A 17,500-nucleotide genomic window follows, 5' to 3' on the forward strand; every position below is an offset into this window, starting at 1 on the left:
AATATACAAAAACAAAAATGACAGAACACAAGTACATTGTAATGAAAAGCACATTAATTGAACACTAATGTTTTTTTGGTTTGTTTTTTAACAATTATTTGTGTGCTAAGTTAACAAGTATACACAACACACAAACACCAACACCCACAATATAAACATACCCACAATATTTAAAAAACACATTGCTTGTAGTAAAATAATACTTATCAAAGAAAACTCACCACTTTAGTTTTCCTTGCCTGAATGATGCCGCAAAGATATGTGAAATTTGTCAATTACATCAAATTTTAAAACATGCAAAAAAGGAAAAATATCTCATTCAGGGTAAAGCACAAATTGCAACAAAATCTGTTGATAGTTAACATGTTAAAGAATACCACAAAAATGAAAATATTCTTTCACAAAGTACAAAATATGTAAAAAAAAAAAAATTAACTATGCCAAAAAAATATATCATTTAGCTATTTATTAACTCTTAATTGATATGTTTGCATATCTGAACAAATGCAAACTATATGGAAATGCTTTCTTACTTAAAGAACAATGTTAAAGATCATATAACTTTATACAAGCATGACAAAATTAATAGTGATAAAAATAATAACAAATATACATATATAACATTAGTATACCATTTCATTGTTATACATACGGCTACGGTGCAACTTACCATTTTCTCTTTAGTGTCCTTAACATATGATGAAATGAGATCATGTAAAAAGAAGAAATTCTCAGCATCAACAGCAACAAAAATGTGGTCCTGGAATTCAGTCACAAGAGAACACTCCACCTTGGGCTTTTCATCTGCAAAATGGGAGACATTAATTGTACCTGCTTTCATTGGAAATACTTTCAGTCTTTGTTCAAGGAAATTCTCAATTGTTTCCTTTATTTATCAGATATGATAAAGAGACGGATTCCAAACTCCAAACTAAGGGGAAACTTTTTCAACAAACTATTTGTATTGGTTCATACAGCAGTAATTTGTTGAGAATCAAAATTCATTTAAGACATGTTAACTTTTCTTTTTTCAAGAATGCAACTAATTATGAAGTAATAAATAGCCTTGGAAGTCCCTAGTGACTTCCTTATGAGAAGTTTCAAAAGTATTGTTTTTTATTTTTCTGCCTTCAGTAATATTTATTACACAAATGCCTTTATTTATTATTCTTTTGTTTATTAATCTTGATACAGCATATCAAATTACATACATAAACCTTGGAAATAGGCATTAAAGTAAGAAAAGCTGCTCAAAAAGAGATAATAACATTGCAAAGATAAAGCAAGGGGTCTTGATAATGTATGATCGCTCATGCAGGCCAGGCCTATAAGCCACACATCCAGGAGAGTCCCCTATCAAATAAGCCTAATGCCTGGACTTTGGCCCATCTCTAAGCCATAAGGCACTCAGATCCAACTGGTTAACACTTTGTAAAAAGTAGCAGGGGACATCACAGAATAAAATCTGGTTATCTGTAACCTCATAAAAAAAGCTGCCATCTCGCAAAGAAAAAAAAATCAGCATGCTGCTATTGAACTTCAATTCACAACCTCAATGAACTGTTATCAAAAATTGTTTTAGAAATTCCTATAATGTAGAGTTTGGGACCTCTCTAATTTGTTAACCCAATCGCCACGTTTGGCAAGAATACATGCCATGCCCACTGTAACACAGGTTTATTTATTGTATTCACACATAGATGGCTCTACAAGTGCTTAGTCATCAAGGGGTCACTTATTAGTCCTACCTTTCTCACCTGTTTACCCCTTTTTCCTTTGGGCTTTTGGAAAGGATCTTTTGCATTATTTCATTGTCTTAAATGTTAACAAGATTTTAATAATACTTTAATAACATAGCATCAAAACGTAATAACCCGTATTGATATCAATTGTATTAAAAGGAAAAACGCATTTTCCCGCCAATTCAAGGAATGGCGAAATCAAGAACGGTCAGTAGGGCCTACTGATAGACTCCTTGGAGGCTGAGCACATGTGGAGCCATCTGTATGTAACAAAATTCACAAAAACCTACAAGGGACAGAACATAAATCTGGGGTGATTGGGTTAAAAATCAAACTTCCTGTATTTACCCATAAAGTCTGGTGTGGTAGCTGTCTGTAAGTGTTTGGTTGTGAGATGAATCTGCATTGATGGTAAAGCAAACACAGTCTCTGAAGAGTGGTTGTGATCTTGGAGTCGTGTGGATGCTCGTTTTCCCTCAGCTGAAGAGGATGGTAAACTATCACTTCGGTCAAGAGATGGGAAACGGTCCACATCTGCAGGGAATAAAAATAAAAGAAATGTAATATAATATGTTATAATATATAAAAAAATCATCACCTAGACATTTCTTTTAAAGTATGAACTATATTAGTTAAAATACATTACAAAAAGATTTAAACTATAAATTGTTACTTACTGTCTAGTTCAGATGTACAGAATGCATAGTGGAACCATTCCTGTATTGTGCGGAATTGAGGAGGGAACACCATATTCCTAGTTATGCGACAAACTGTTGCCATGGAGACATGCTGAGCATGAGTCTGCTCCATGACTCCTAAACTGAATGTCAGGTTCTGTACAATGTGTGTATCACGTGGTGCTGTAAATGACAATAGTGTCATTACTGATGAGAGACAATATCCCACATAAACATAAATTTATTTAAAAGTCAATGAGATTGATGTAATGTTAAAAGGAAAGAATGATTAAAAGAAAGAAAAAAAAAATAGTTGGTTATTTCATTCTCTTCACTGTCACCTCCTTATACATAATGAAATGAGAAAGTACTACTTTAATGGTTTGGCCATAATGGTTAGGAAAATACATAGGAAAACTAATTTTTAAATGTATGTCCATTATCACCATTCACTTACATGATCTGTAACTATTCAGTATACATTTAGTAGAAAACTTACGGTCTCCAGGCACTTCTTGAACTTCGGAGGTAAAGTTGATATATGGTTCCTGAAGGCTGAACAAAGCCCATGATTTGCTCTTGAAATTTAACCCATGGAAGCAAGCAAGGGATATGGTTTTTCCATGCAGCTCCAAAGACCCTCCCAGGACAGTGCCTGAGTCTGGCAAAGGCAGTGGCAGAGTAGTCAGTCTCAGCCCAGACACTCTGTGTAGGACTCCCTGCCAGTGTCTATGATGACGTGCATCCTGACCACTTGGCATTCCAAGAACTGTAAGAAAGGAAAACAGTTCCAGAATGTGTTTCACTGGCCATATACAAAATATAGTAAATATGGAAAACAATCTCTCACTCTAATGCCTTCTACTCACCATTAGCCATTTTGCGGTTCCCATCCTTATGCCTGTGCTTGACTGAAGACTTGTGTCTTGTTGGTTGGAGAGACGAAAAGACACGTTTGCTTGACTTGAACTGCTGTGAAAAGAATTCGTCCAGTTTATGATGCATCTTCAGCAAGTCAGCTGTGGTAGATTTACTGATGATCAATTGCAGCTGATCCCATTCCAAGTCTCCAAGGATGAATATGGTTGCCCCTCTGTTGAAGAAAAGAGTAAGTCTGCTTAACAAACATGTCTGCACTATAATATGGAATACAATTCACTTCACTTTCTTGGAATATGATATCAAGACTAAACCATTCTTTACCTTCGAGTTGTATCCTCATCCCCCTCAGCACATTGCTTCAGCTTCCACTCATCCCGCAATGTGACCCCAAAGGATGACACTCGCCCCATCAGCACACTGGTGCCCATATAATCCAGACGGGACTGTGATGCAAACAGCTTTACTCCGATGGTGTGGTCTGGCTCCATACCTGGATCTTCCCTTATTTTTACTGGTAACATAAATACATAACTGATGAATACCAACTCATACATAATCTCACATAAGGTCCATAATTTCTATCAAACAAGGTAAAGTCAGAAATATAATACTTTCCATAAACAAATATTTGCTACAACATCCCTCAAAAACCTGACAAACCATGTATATAAGAAAATGATACTCACAGTACATATTGATTTCTGAGAGTTCAATAATGCCACCAACTATTCCACCCTTGGCATCCAAGGCCGAGCCACCAAGACCAAGACCTATGTACATGTTCTTGTGCCCAGTGCTGCCTATGGAGAGTCTTCCATCTGCCTTGAAGTCTTTGGTTGTCCATCTGGAAGTGAAAACATGAGAACAATTAAAAAGCAAGGAAAGGAAAGGAGAAGAAAAAAAGTATAAAAAAAAGGAAAGATGGATAGAAAAGACAGGGAAAGAAAGTAAGTAAGAAGGAAAGAAAGAACGGAAATAATAGAAAGAAAGGAAACAAAAGAAAAAACAAAGAAAAGGGAAGCCAGACAAAATGGAAAGTTAAAAAAAATAAAGGCACTAATAAAAAGGAAGGAAAGAATGAAAGAACAAAAAGAGAGAAAGGAAAGAAATGAGAAAAAAGAGAACTTATGAAAAGAAAGAAAAGAAAAGTAAATTGAAAACAAGAAGAAAATACAAAAAGAAAACAAGAAAGAGAAAGAGAGATAAGGTGAAGCAGAGAAAATGAAGCAAAAAAGAGAAAAATTGAGAAACAGGAAAAAGAAAAAGAAAACATAAGAAAAAAGGAAGAGAGAAAAAAGTGGAGAGAGAGAGAGAGAGAGAAAAAGGAGGGAGTGAGAAGAGGAGAAAGAGCAAAGGCCAGATTATACTCACACGACATTTCCCATGACATTCCCCATATTCATCTGTACTCCCAGCCTTGTGAAATTTACAGCAAAGAGAACCAGAGTCTCCCAGGAGCCAGACTTGTTCATCCCTTGCGTTGTCCCTGTGGCTTCTGTGTCCTCTCCTGATCTGGTTTCAGCTTTGCTATCCGTGGCTTCTCCAGGAACAGTCCCGTTGCTTATGTCATTTTCCTTGTCATTTATTCCTTCTTTCTTTCCTGCTGTTGTGGAGAAGAGAGCAAATCAACATCCTGACACTAAGAATATACTATAGGATAATTCCTTTACTTATCCACATCTCAATTTGTCAAGGCAAAATTATCATATTTAGAAATTTAACATTCTTTTCCTCTTTAAAGTTCTAAAGCAAACTTACCCGACAATTTTGGGCTTTTTCTAATGTTAATATCAGAATCAAAATTGAGCCTTAGCTTGTCCCTGGCCCGACTGCCAGCCCCAGCAGTACCATGTGGCTGGCTTGAGGTGGTAGGTGTCTGTTGGCTTCCTCCACTGCCACTGCTTATGCTACCATTATCTCGACGGTTCAGATCAGTACCCTCAGCCGAGCTGTGGTAAAGACTTTTATTAACTAGAAATACAAACACGATTATCTGATTATTAAAAATAGAAAATGAAGAACTAGTAACAGCACACTAATACTCTGATGTTGTCATCTAAAATAAGCTACAAACACAATTAACCTAAAAACAAAAAAACAAAAAAAAAAGCAAACTGAACAAAAGTTAAGTGATCATCTATTCAATATATGTTTTGTATAGCCCATCTGATAGCTTCAATACACAACAATGATAAATCTAAAATAATCTGTCACTTATAACACAATGTGAAGGCTCACTATCTGACTGAGTCTGCCTCATCCGACAGATTCCCTCCCAAACTGCAACCAACCTGGAGGAGTGGCGCTTTGGGGGAACATTGTGGTTTCCTGGAGAGTCCGTTGCTGGAGCTGGACTTGTCTCGTCCCACTCACTTGAGACTGCACCTCCAGTAAAATCTCCAAGAAATAACCTCCTTACAATAGACCTCCTGTACCATGCTCTTGGGAAGGCCAGGATCTCTGTCAGCCTCCGCATGTCATATTTGAAGTGCGCTGCCCCAATATCTATGATTGCTGATGACATGAAAAAAAAAAAAAACATCAGAAATACAATAAAGGAAGAATATGTTTTTCATTATCAAATATCCTTTAGTGCATACCAACTGAATTTTATGTGTAGGGTATCTTCTTTGAGTTAATTTATATTTAGAATACATCTTCCAATTAATTTATTGCTCCTGCTCCCTATTAATTAATTACTTTTTAACATAAAGGCAATTAATGATATTCTATTCATTTGAATAATGCAGAAAATTCTTTGCCCCTTTTCTTTATGCAATCTTTATTAGACATAGTGGAAAAACAAATTAATATACAGACACCTATGAAGACAACCTTCTAGGAAAATCATAAACTAATAATAAAAAATTATTAAATATCCTACTAGAAAATCTGATAATGGCCTTGGCAGAATCAACAGTATTTGCAGATTTCAATTTGGTATTTGTCTCTGGCTTGAAATTTATCTTGCGTGATCTTGAAATGTGGAACTTGACAAATTCCACCATGACACTGAGGGAGTCCTTTCGTTCACTGTCAGTGAGAGCAGCCAGGGGAGACGTCGCCAGATAGGGAGCACCAGTCGCCCCACGCTGCTTCCCTCCATAAGGGTGGAAGACATAAAGGGAAAAGTCTTCCAGGACTCCTGTGACGCTCAGCCCCCCGATGGTTGCTTGCAGTTTGCTATCCAAACCAGTCATTGTGCTGTTTATAAGAGAAAGTATTCTAGAATCAATTCATTTTAAAGCAGATGCAAACTATACTAATTAATATTAACTGAACTTACTATTGTGATAATCTATAAAAATTTCTTGTTTTAGCAATACCTTCAAACAAGATTGGAGTACATTAATCTTACCTTAAAATAGACAATTCCACTAAAATTAGTTTATTTTCTTAACTAAAAGGTGATAGGGCACTTTAATCTCTTTAAGCATTGATAGCTATGTAATTTCATTCCCATAGTCTTTATTTCCTCAAGTATGAAAAAATAGTTTTTAGCGAACTTTGGAAGGCTGTAGCTCCTCATGCAGATGAACATAAAGTATGTATTGACCATCATTATTTAGACCATAAACTGTGAAGTACCCCTCAACAACCATAGTCTAGAGCATAAATCATGGGATTGACAATCTTCCAGAAAAAGTTGATTGGTCATAATATCAAGATGCTGCTAATTTCAGCTTGGTAAACTGAAAGCTATCAATATAAACCAAAGATAATTCCCCTATTTATTGCAAAGTGAAATGGTGCCCCTCTAAGTACTCTTCATTCCTTACCCATCCTCAGCTCTCTTTGAAGAAAACACTAAGTTCAGGGATGGAAGCTGCAGAAGACATTCCACACGGGATACAGGTTGACAAGAAAATCTGAAAAGAGAAGCTGTCATTAACACAAAGTTTTCCTTTCAAGCCATTCAAATCATTTATATAACTAAATAATGTATGACAAAGGAAACATAATGCCAAATTACATGCATTACTTGACAGAAAAAACAATACATTTTAAAAGCAAATATTGTACTAACCTGATTGTTGATGGCTGCATGTGGAAGTAAACAACCACATCTACAGGAAATGAAGCATAAACATACGGAACACCTCCACCTCCACCAGCTGTAGTTGCCTCCACTTCTACATTGTACACTGGCTCAGGTTCTGTTAAGTGAAAAAGTTTGTGTAATTGCATGATTTTCAAGTATGACAAATTTATTTAACATTTTGCTTGATTTTACAGCATACTAAATGTAATGAACAAAATGATAACAAAAGAAATTAAATCAAATTAGAGATATATATAACAGCAGTAATAGCAAAGATTTTGAGAATGATAATATTACTTTTTTATTTTTCTTTCCTTTTGCTTTACACTTGCAACTTGAAACTACATAGACAGATGTAAAATCTTTTGCAGGAACTTGACTAAATTAAGTTATGCCAGGGATGGCATACAGGTATATGCACAGTACCCACCATGAGTTTACTTTATTGTCTTTACACACAGATGGCTCCACAGCTGCTTAGTCAACAAGAAGTCAATAACTAATACTACTACCTTATCTGTTCACCCTTTTCCTTGACTTTTGGAAACATTATCTTTATTTGATTTTGCTATTAAAAATGATAATAACATTAAAATAATCATAATGTCTATAATGAAGATATCAGCATCAATCTTGATACCATTAATAAAAAAAAATCCAAAAATTCAATGAAAAGAGAACTCAGATGAGGTTACAAGGTTTATTTATTGACTCCTTGGTGGCTGAGCACCTGTGGGTCTATCTATGTGTGCAAACACTTCATAAAACAAAACCAAAGTGAAGATTACAATTTCCTGGTGGCATTGGATTAAATATCAGTTTTCTACATCACTTGAGTTTGGTACAGGGAAAGGCAGATATTAACTGACAGGGTTAATAATAAATTTGTCTAGGACTGCACAACTTCAGAACATAAAACCATAAGGTGAATCATCCACTACAACAAGAAAGCACAGAAAAAAATGGGGACAAAGAACTTTACCTTGAGATGCAACAGGTGATTTGTGCTGAGGTTCAGGTAAAGGTAATGGCTCCAGAGCTAGCTCCAAAAATTCTAAAATGTTTGGGCTCACTGTTGTCTCTCTTTGTATACTCTGTAAGGTAAGCCATGTAAAGAGAGAAGCTCTCTTCATGCCACTTGCCCCAACAGCACTCTTCCTTGATGTACTTCCACCCTGGCTCCCACCACAACCTGCTACTCCAGCTGGTGACCACCCTGCACCTTCACTGAGGCCTCCACCACTTCCTACTGGTGTCTCTTCATGAATGTTGTGTGACTCATAATGTACCTGCAAAAGGTTACTTTGAATATGCTAGCAGAATAATATTACAAAATCTTTACTACTACATTTATAATTCAACTCAAAAATCAAAACAGATATAAACAAAGTATATATCAAATTATTTCAAGGAACTCATCCGATCTTCATGATATTAAACATACAGTGGTGGAGACTATTCATAAGTGATAAGGTGCATAGTTTACCTTCACATCCAGTCCAGGAATGTAGAACACTGTGTCAGCTGATACTGAAAGTGATGGCGGAGGAGGAGCACGTAGTTTGTTTGAGGAGATATTGGGTCGACCTTCATTCTTTTTGCGAACTGATCCAGGACTTCCTGGAGCTTCAGATATACCACCAGAAAAACTTCTTTCTTTTTTCATTCTGGATTAATGAATGGACAATTTTTATATCATTATTTTTTATCTAATCAACAAAAACCATAATTTCTTAAAAAGTCAATAACAAAAAGAATTTATTAATATTCTTTTCTAATCCAGGAAAACCGATGCTCAACTAACCTTTTTTCCTCTTCTCTTGAGATGCAACGTGTATAAAGATTGCACATTCCAGAGCTAATGCATACCCTCACATCCAACTCCAGGTCTATACTTGGGTCCTGTGGTTTAACAGTGCCTGAACTACTTGATCCTAGTCCCCCTGGAGTAATAGGGCCTGTATCATAAAAGAAAGATACATAAGGCAATCTGTTACAATGATCTGCCAAAGTTGATTCTGCTACTTTAACTATGAATTTTCATTTATTCTCATGGATAAAAATAGAAAGAGTTCATATCACTAAGTTTTATGCAATTTTAACCCAATCACCCCGGATTTATGTTCTGTCCCTTGTAGGTTTTTGTGAATTTTGTTACATACAGATGGCTCCACATGTGCTCAGCCTCCAAGGAGTCTATCAGTAGGCCCTACTGACTGATCTTGATTTCCCCATTCCTTGAATTGGCGGGAAAATGCGTTTTTCCTTTGAATACAATTGACATCAATACTGTTATTATTGTTATTGATGTTATGATTATTAAAGTATTATTAAAATCTTGTTAACATTTAAGACAATGAAATAATGCAAAAGATCCTTTCCAAAAGTCAAGGAAAAGGGTAAACAGGTGAGAAAGGTAGGACTAATAAGTGACCCCTTGATGACTAAGCACTTGTAGAGCCATCTATGTGTGAATACAATAAATAAACCTGTGATACAGTGGGCATGGCATGTATTCTTGCCAAACGTGGCGATTGGGTTAAAATAAAGATTTGATAAAGTAATAAAAAGTTGATATGAAAATTTTTGCTGATTCAACACAAAAAAAACGAGGGAACACCAGCTTTGAAAAAGAAAGATGACGACCATAAACAAACACTGACTACAAGGAACTGACATGACCTATTTGCATTAAATATGTTGCAGTAAAATATCAAATATTCTTTCAAGAATGATAGTGTGAAAGATCAGAAAAAGAATGCTATCCTACTGAACAACAACATAGTGTAAATGCTTTATGAAAATTACACATACATAGCTTAATCTAGGTAACATTATTTTGTCATCTTAGGATTGCTAATCTCCTCTAAAATCCAACTTTCCTATGAAAGATTTGCCGTTTAGTATGCCAATTCCAAAAAGTTTAATAGAAGTCCTTCACCCATAAACTGCATAGTGCCTGTTTTGAGTATATTCAGCAGTGAGACCATCATGTACAGAAAAACAGTCCATGTTTTCATGATCAGATCTAGGGAAAGACTGACTAACTACAAATGATGAAAGTCTAAATAATGCTGATAGCCATTATACCCAACATGAAAAAATGGGATGTTTTCAATTTGGGCATTTGAGAGCATCATATGAAAATAATGCTTTTAAGAGGCATTGTGCATCAGATGCTTAACCACTTAAGAGGCATACAGCAGTTTCAGGGTTAATATCCTTCTATTGTTTCTCAAAAGATTCTTGAATGTAGCTCCAAGCTCATTAGAATTCTTTTCTTGAAAATGTTTTTGTCAACATTTGTTCTGATCTATAAAGATGACTGTTACCTGAGCTGTGACTGCTTGAATGACCAGACAAGGGTGCTGTACCAGTTCCCGGAGTGCTGCCAGTGCCACCCCCCTCGTCATGGGTGATGCCTCTCCCTTCACCAGCTTCTCCCGCAGTCTGTCCTCCTTCCTGGTCCAGCATGGTCACCAACGCACTAAGACCTCCACAGCTCTTGCTCTCCATGCTGCCTACATTGTCACTGCTGCTGTGGAAAATACCTCCCATTACTTTAATGAAATAGGAAGAATGCAGGAAGGAGAAAAGGAAAGGAGAGAAGGATAGAAGGAGGGAAGGAGGGAAGGAGGGGAAGGAGAGACAGAGAGCAAAGGAGAGAAAGAGAGAAGAAGAGAAGAACAGGAGAGAAAGAGAGAGGGAGAATGGGAAACGGGGAGAGTGACAGAGGGAGAAAATCAGACACTCGAAGAAGTAGTGAGACAGCAAGTGAGGTTTTTATTGACCAATCAAATCACAATATAGCATATAATAATGGATATTACTATTATGTTGATTACAGCAAATGGAACCATATCTAAAATCTCTTAACAAACATTCCACTTTTTATCATCATAATCAACAAGTATGATATGTATACAATGTACAGGATTAACAAAACACTTTATACTCAGTACAGTATATAAAATTGGATATAGAAATTGAAATAAACATATACCTGAAATTAGTGATAGTGATAGTTTCTGTTTCTGTATCAGACACATTTGTAGGTGTTGGGGTTCTGCCATGCCCTGGTGTTGACAGGAACACATCGGAGTTGTCAATTTCATCCGTGGGGTAAGAGTCTGATGAGCCACTTGTGAATGACAAGTGCCGCCTGCGAATGAGATATCAATACATTCTAACCCATTAGTTCCAGCCAAGGTAAAATAGCTTGGAGACTGAAGAACAACACATTAGGAAACATATCAATATACAACATGCTCTTTGTTTATGATTAACCTTGTACACCTATAAGACATAAGTCATCTATTAACATTACCCAATAGTCGATCCTTCAACAAATTTTACTTTCTGAGCTGCAGGGTCATTAGTGGAAGCAGTGTGGCAGGGTGAACTGTCTACACTAATGGAAGCTTGGTCAATGCTCCCTCGACTTCCAATGTGCCTGTGGGAAGTTAGACCTGAGTAGCATCCTTAAAAAAAAAGCTTGACAACTATGTCTGAAAATTACTTGTTAGCACAACCATATAGTTAGCATATACTATTTACTATCTCTGTAATGCTACAATTTAGTGAAAAAGAAAAAAAAAATCACACACACACAAAAGATTTTTAATCAATACAGCAAAAATATAGGCAAAATGCAAGAATCCATTAGTCTTCTGAAAAAGTATCAGTCTGCTAATATAAACTTTCATACATACCTGCATTATGTATGTAGGAATTTTTCCTTTCCTGACAATCTGTTGTTCAATTACAGAACAATACACAGACATATACTACATTCTTTCGTTTATCAAATAAAGCTTTTTTCTGTTTAAGTTCTGGGTAACTTAAAGTAATGTTATATAACCCTTCTCTGCTACTGTTTTTTTTGGGGGGCTTCAGTACATAATGATTTTACTCAAAGTGATTGTTCTATCTATCACATTACATCCTATTCTTAGCTATATGCAACTGTAAAACTATCAAGCAAAACCATCAAGAACTTTACTGGGTATCAAAGTTCTGGGGCCCTGTTGGTACCTATTAGCTCCCTAGAATTATCCTGCAATGTCTACCCAACACAACAAATTGTGGCAAGTCCAAGCAATTCATTCAAATATACCCCTAAACATTTTAAATATATATTCTTATATACTGGAATACTTTTAAGCTGACCATTACTGTATTCACATTTAATTTTCACTAATTGTTTTTTGCATTTACAAATCCATGTAGTTATGCATATCCAATCCCGATTCTTACAACTGAAATTAACAGTAATCTAATGAAATAAAAAAACACATTATGTACTTACACAGGTTCCTTAACTTCTATGGTTGGTGAGGGCACCTTGAAGCTCTTGGACCTGAGATGAGACTTGGGGCCCAGGCCAAGGCGGTCCTTCATTGAGGTTGCCTTAACACTCTGTCTCCGTAGCTTCTTGATCACATCGCGACGGAAGTCATGGAAGACGACTGCTTCCAGATCCTGCAGGCGTCGCATTTCTTGCTCGATGGTAGAGGCTGAAGCACCTAACATCTTCAAGTCATTGACAGTCTTTGCCTGTTCATTCATTTCTATCTCCAGAAGCTTGGCTCGCTGTCTGGCATCAAGATTAGGGTCAAATATGAAAGCTGGGAGGCTTTCATTAAGTGCTATTTGTCTTCTTCCTGAAGCTGATTCTTGCTGTAATACCAGGTTTAGAATTAGCTGACACAGTATATAAGGAGGAAAGGACCCATGTCTAGAAAAGTTGTGATTGTTACAATAATATCAAGCTAATCCAAAAAGATGAACATTACTCTACAAGTAATTAATTCTACTTATTTCATAACTGTTCTCATGAAGCATAAATTGCTTCCTGTTCTTCACAATTTTGTAACTTAAAATGTTTTGAAATAATATCAAATCATATAAAAGAGCAATAAAAATAAGATTAAAAGCTGGCCTCAGAAGGGAAAAATAAAATCTGTTAAGAGAGGATATTCACAGATATATTACTGTAATGGTATCAGAAAGGATATTATCACAGATCTACACTTACACACTTTCTCAATATTTTTTTTTTGTATTATCTGTAGTCAACTTTGTCACAATAACTTTTTATGGGGGATGACATAAAGTATAAAAGAACTTTCCAAACCTGTGAAGAAGAATGGTCAGTGTGGTCATCATCATCATCAGAATCATAACTAGACTGGGGTATGGCTGTGTCTGGGGCACCTGTCAACATGGTTAGCGTGCGAGCCAAGGCACTCAAATGCTTCCCAATGTTGACATCTAGATGAAGGTCAACTCCTTCCATCTGCCACATGACATTCAGAAGCCACTTAGCATTCTCTGCTGTTGGAACAAGAAAAAACATGCTTAGGAATATCAGTAAATCTATAAAGAAAATCTAAACAAAAAAGTAATGTAAAATGCCATAAATACTAAGAGGTATACAGATTAATATATTTTCTTTTTCTCATATATTAGTAAGGGAGAAAATATTCTACCTTTTTCTGGGTGTCCAGCAACAGTACGGCTGCACACTTCATATGTACCCTCAGATACAGTGCACAAGTTGATTGTTGGATCCTTGAAATCAGGTTTCCAATCGTCAAGGCTTGTCTCAAACTCTGGTGCAAACCGCATACAGAATCCTTTGAAGCGCGCCTTACATACCAGAGAGCCAGAGTTACAGGCAGATATGATGGTGCTTTCAAGTGTCACCACGAGAGCATCTCGTGTCTCTGTTGAATCAACCTGATGGCTTACCTGCATAACAGAACAGTTTATTCAGTACTGCATATTGATGCTTATTTTACCAACCTCTAATACAAAATAAGAATTACTGATATGTAATCATACACTATATGCATCACATTTACTAAAGGGCTTGAATTTGAATAATATCTCAATATTTGACCACATCCTTGAACTCCCTTAAAAACTTACAGTGCGACAAGGGTTGAGTGGAAGGCATATACCAATATCATCTACTGTCAGCTGCAGATAGACATTGTTCTTTATATGTGCCGCTGACGAGAGGGAGGAAAACTGAGGAACTTTCTCAAAGACCTGCTGTGTAGCTGTTAACACTTCCTGTTTTTAAAAAATACATTTTTCTTTGTCATTGTTAATAGAAAAAAGAATTACCTTAACACAAGCATTTTCCATATTTCATGTTCACATACATTTATCATTTCTGCAATAACAATCTACAATCTACTTTGCAACTGTCAAGTACTGATACACATTTTATAGCTATCTAAATATTAAAAGCTGAAATTAATATAAATTATTGTGCACTATATAAACCCAAAATTAAATATCTTCTAAAAGCAGAACATTAAGTCATATAAAATAACACTAATATAATATAATAAAGTATACACATACAATAAATCAATGGCATTACCTTATTAAGAGAAGCTCGTTGTTCACTCCAATATTCATAGGCATTCTTGTAATTCAGCCAAACAAGGACAGCCCTGTCCACAGCAAGAGGCTGAACACACACTAGGGGTCGTGTGAGGGTAATAAGCACAACTTCCCCATCGTCCCCTACGCTCATCATCTCATTATAAAGAGCATTCCTTAAATCTGTAATTTACAATAATAATATCCAATTTAAAGCCAGCTTTTTTTTTATGCATGTGCACATGGTTGTATATGTATGTGTGTGTGTGTGTGTGTGTGTGTGTGTGTGTGTGTGTGTGTGTGTGTGTGTGTGTGTGTGTGTGTGTGTGTGTGTGTGTGTGTGTGTGTGTGTGTGTGTTAGGTCTGTTGTAGGGTAGGTGTGTGTGTAGGTGTGTACGTGCATGTGCAAATGTTTGTGTATGTGGTCATCATATGCATATTATGGGTGGGTGATTGAGGGTGGGTGAGTGGATGGATGTATGGGTGTGCAGTATATGAAGAGACAAATAATCATAAAATATATCTAAATTTCAATAATTTCTTTTTTATGCTTCCTCAGTGTAAGCAACATGTAATTATGCAGAACATTTTTTCTCTATAGTTCAAAAGAAATCTCTCTTGCGATTTAGTGTATCTGTAACAATTAAACAAAAAAGCACACACTTACAAATTCTGGTGCGGAAGAATGCCAACTGTTGGAACTCTGGCTCAGCTTCTTCAAACATGTCATTCCTTAGGAGTTGGCCCAGAGCTAAATTGATGTCCACCTGAGCAGTTGTGAAAATTAGGCAAAGGGTTATGATCTATAACTTGTGACACAAAGTAATTGGGAAATTCTTTTCTTCATCCTAAAATCACAAAATATTATTAAAAATACATACACATATATGTTAATGAATATGACAAATACATAAATCAAACTAATCCTGACAACCAATTTCAATAACTTAAAAGTTTAAAGATACTGGAAGGCCATGATAGAGATATTTTCTCATATCAACCAAGAGGTTTTTTTTTATAATGGTGAATAACAAGGATTGAAACCACTCAATCCCAGTAACAACCACTAACATAAATGTGGGTTGCATGGTTAAGCACTGCCCTTCTGGGTGTTCCAGTGGTTTGTCTTTGTCAGGTAGGACAGATATACAATTGTATCAACAGTGTAGAAATCTCTGTATGCCCAGCACTGACCTGAGCCTTTCCAAAAATCTTCATTGGCTGCGATGGATCAGAGAATGTATGGCTTGGACGGCTGATGTTCTCCACTCGGTTACTCAGCTGCAGTTCGACGACTCCTGTTTCTAACCTCACCGCAGACTGAGTTGGAGTTGTGGCTGTGATGATGATACCCTGAGCAAAAAATAAACTAATGTAGGTAAACACAGCAAAAATACACAAGCAAACACATATATTTATATGCACGCATGTGTGTGTGTGTGTGTGTGTGTGTGTGTGTGTGTGTGTGTGTGTGTGTGTGTGTGTGTGTGTGTGTGTGTGTGTCTAGGCATTGGTGTATGTCTACATGTTTATTTTTGTCTGTGTCCATGTGGCAGTCTGCCATGTGTCTGTCTGTTTATCTGTCTGTCTGTTTATCTGTCTGTCTGTCTGTCTGTCTGTCTGTCTGTCTGCCTGCCTGCCTGCCTGCCTGCCTGCCTGCCTGCCTGCCTGCCTGCCTGCCTGCCTGCCTGCCTGCCTGCCTGCCTGTCTGTCCATCTGTCTGTCTGTCTGTCTGTCAATCAATCAAACAATCTATACATCCATCCATCCATCCATCCATCCATCCATCCACCCATCCATCCATCCCATCCATCCATCCACCCATCCATCTACCCATCCATCCACCCATCCATCCACCCATCCATCCAACCATCCATCCATCCATCCATCCATCCATCCATCCATCCATCCATCCACCCATCCATCCATCTATCCACCCATCCATCCACCCAGCCATCTACCCATCCATCCATCCATCCATCCACCCATCCATCCATCCAACCACCCATCCATCCATCCATCCACCCATCCATCTACTCATCCAACCATCCATCCATCCATCCATCCATCCATCTATCCATCCATCTATCCATCCATCCATCTATCCATCTATCCATCCATCCATCCACCTCTCTATCTCTCCATCCACCCGTCCATCTGTCTGTCCATCCGTCTGTCAACCCATATATCATCTACTGAATATGTTGAGAAAAATCCCTTTTTTTAATTTCTGTGTCTTCTGGAAAACTACTTAATAATAAACATAACTGTCAACTATCAGTTTCAGTACTTTCAAAAAATCTTCATCTATTGAGGCACTATCCAAAAGTTCTTGGAATTTTAACATTGGTAGCAAATGATCTGGAATTAGACAGTGGTAACTAAGAGCTACAGTAAATTTCTGAAAAAAAAAATTGGTAGCACCTCAGTTTAGCATAATTCCTGATACATAAATACAGACAGGAAAAAGAAATTCCCCAATCATATCAAGATTTGTCTAAAATGACACTGAGAAACTCGTAAGAGGAAAAAAAGAATAAGGATGACTCCAGAACTTTATTTTATATTTTCTTACTTTCAGTCGCAACTGTAGGGTGAAGAGCAAGCGTCGAGGTTGAGTGACATGGCTTGGTCCCTCCTCAGTCCATAGAGGTACTGGTTTGTCTCCTCCAGCCATTTTCTGCACAACTTCATTAACTTCCTGTGCCACAAATTACCAACTTTTAATTTTTTTAAAAATATAACTGTCATGTTCATGA

At 36.8% G+C, this 17,500-nt stretch overlaps 1 protein-coding gene across 1 annotated transcript in view; it reads right to left on the bottom strand.

Moving 5' to 3' along the window:
• Window positions 1–17,500, bottom strand: part of LOC119575919 (transmembrane protein KIAA1109 homolog) — a 70,578-nt gene that overhangs the window by 4,697 nt on the left and 48,381 nt on the right. The window contains exons 55-82 of the mRNA XM_037923453.1: window positions 17,317–17,442; window positions 15,936–16,094; window positions 15,409–15,508; window positions 14,740–14,924; window positions 14,277–14,423; window positions 13,835–14,096; window positions 13,480–13,679; window positions 12,652–13,022; window positions 11,671–11,796; window positions 11,347–11,505; window positions 10,676–10,881; window positions 9,148–9,301; window positions 8,830–9,010; window positions 8,326–8,632; window positions 7,329–7,458; window positions 7,081–7,170; window positions 6,186–6,505; window positions 5,593–5,815; window positions 5,060–5,250; window positions 4,673–4,904; window positions 3,988–4,145; window positions 3,623–3,812; window positions 3,289–3,512; window positions 2,919–3,188; window positions 2,420–2,602; window positions 2,091–2,276; window positions 671–804; window positions 222–239 (exon numbers count right to left, since the gene is read on the bottom strand). Coding sequence (XP_037779381.1) covers window positions 222–239; window positions 671–804; window positions 2,091–2,276; window positions 2,420–2,602; window positions 2,919–3,188; window positions 3,289–3,512; window positions 3,623–3,812; window positions 3,988–4,145; window positions 4,673–4,904; window positions 5,060–5,250; window positions 5,593–5,815; window positions 6,186–6,505; window positions 7,081–7,170; window positions 7,329–7,458; window positions 8,326–8,632; window positions 8,830–9,010; window positions 9,148–9,301; window positions 10,676–10,881; window positions 11,347–11,505; window positions 11,671–11,796; window positions 12,652–13,022; window positions 13,480–13,679; window positions 13,835–14,096; window positions 14,277–14,423; window positions 14,740–14,924; window positions 15,409–15,508; window positions 15,936–16,094; window positions 17,317–17,442 — 5,232 coding nt within the window. The remainder of the gene's footprint in view (window positions 1–221; window positions 240–670; window positions 805–2,090; window positions 2,277–2,419; window positions 2,603–2,918; window positions 3,189–3,288; window positions 3,513–3,622; window positions 3,813–3,987; window positions 4,146–4,672; window positions 4,905–5,059; window positions 5,251–5,592; window positions 5,816–6,185; window positions 6,506–7,080; window positions 7,171–7,328; window positions 7,459–8,325; window positions 8,633–8,829; window positions 9,011–9,147; window positions 9,302–10,675; window positions 10,882–11,346; window positions 11,506–11,670; window positions 11,797–12,651; window positions 13,023–13,479; window positions 13,680–13,834; window positions 14,097–14,276; window positions 14,424–14,739; window positions 14,925–15,408; window positions 15,509–15,935; window positions 16,095–17,316; window positions 17,443–17,500) is intronic.

This window comes from Penaeus monodon, chromosome 8, assembly GCF_015228065.2.
Source record: "Penaeus monodon isolate SGIC_2016 chromosome 8, NSTDA_Pmon_1, whole genome shotgun sequence".
NCBI classification, from domain to species: Eukaryota; Metazoa; Arthropoda; class Malacostraca; order Decapoda; family Penaeidae; genus Penaeus; species Penaeus monodon.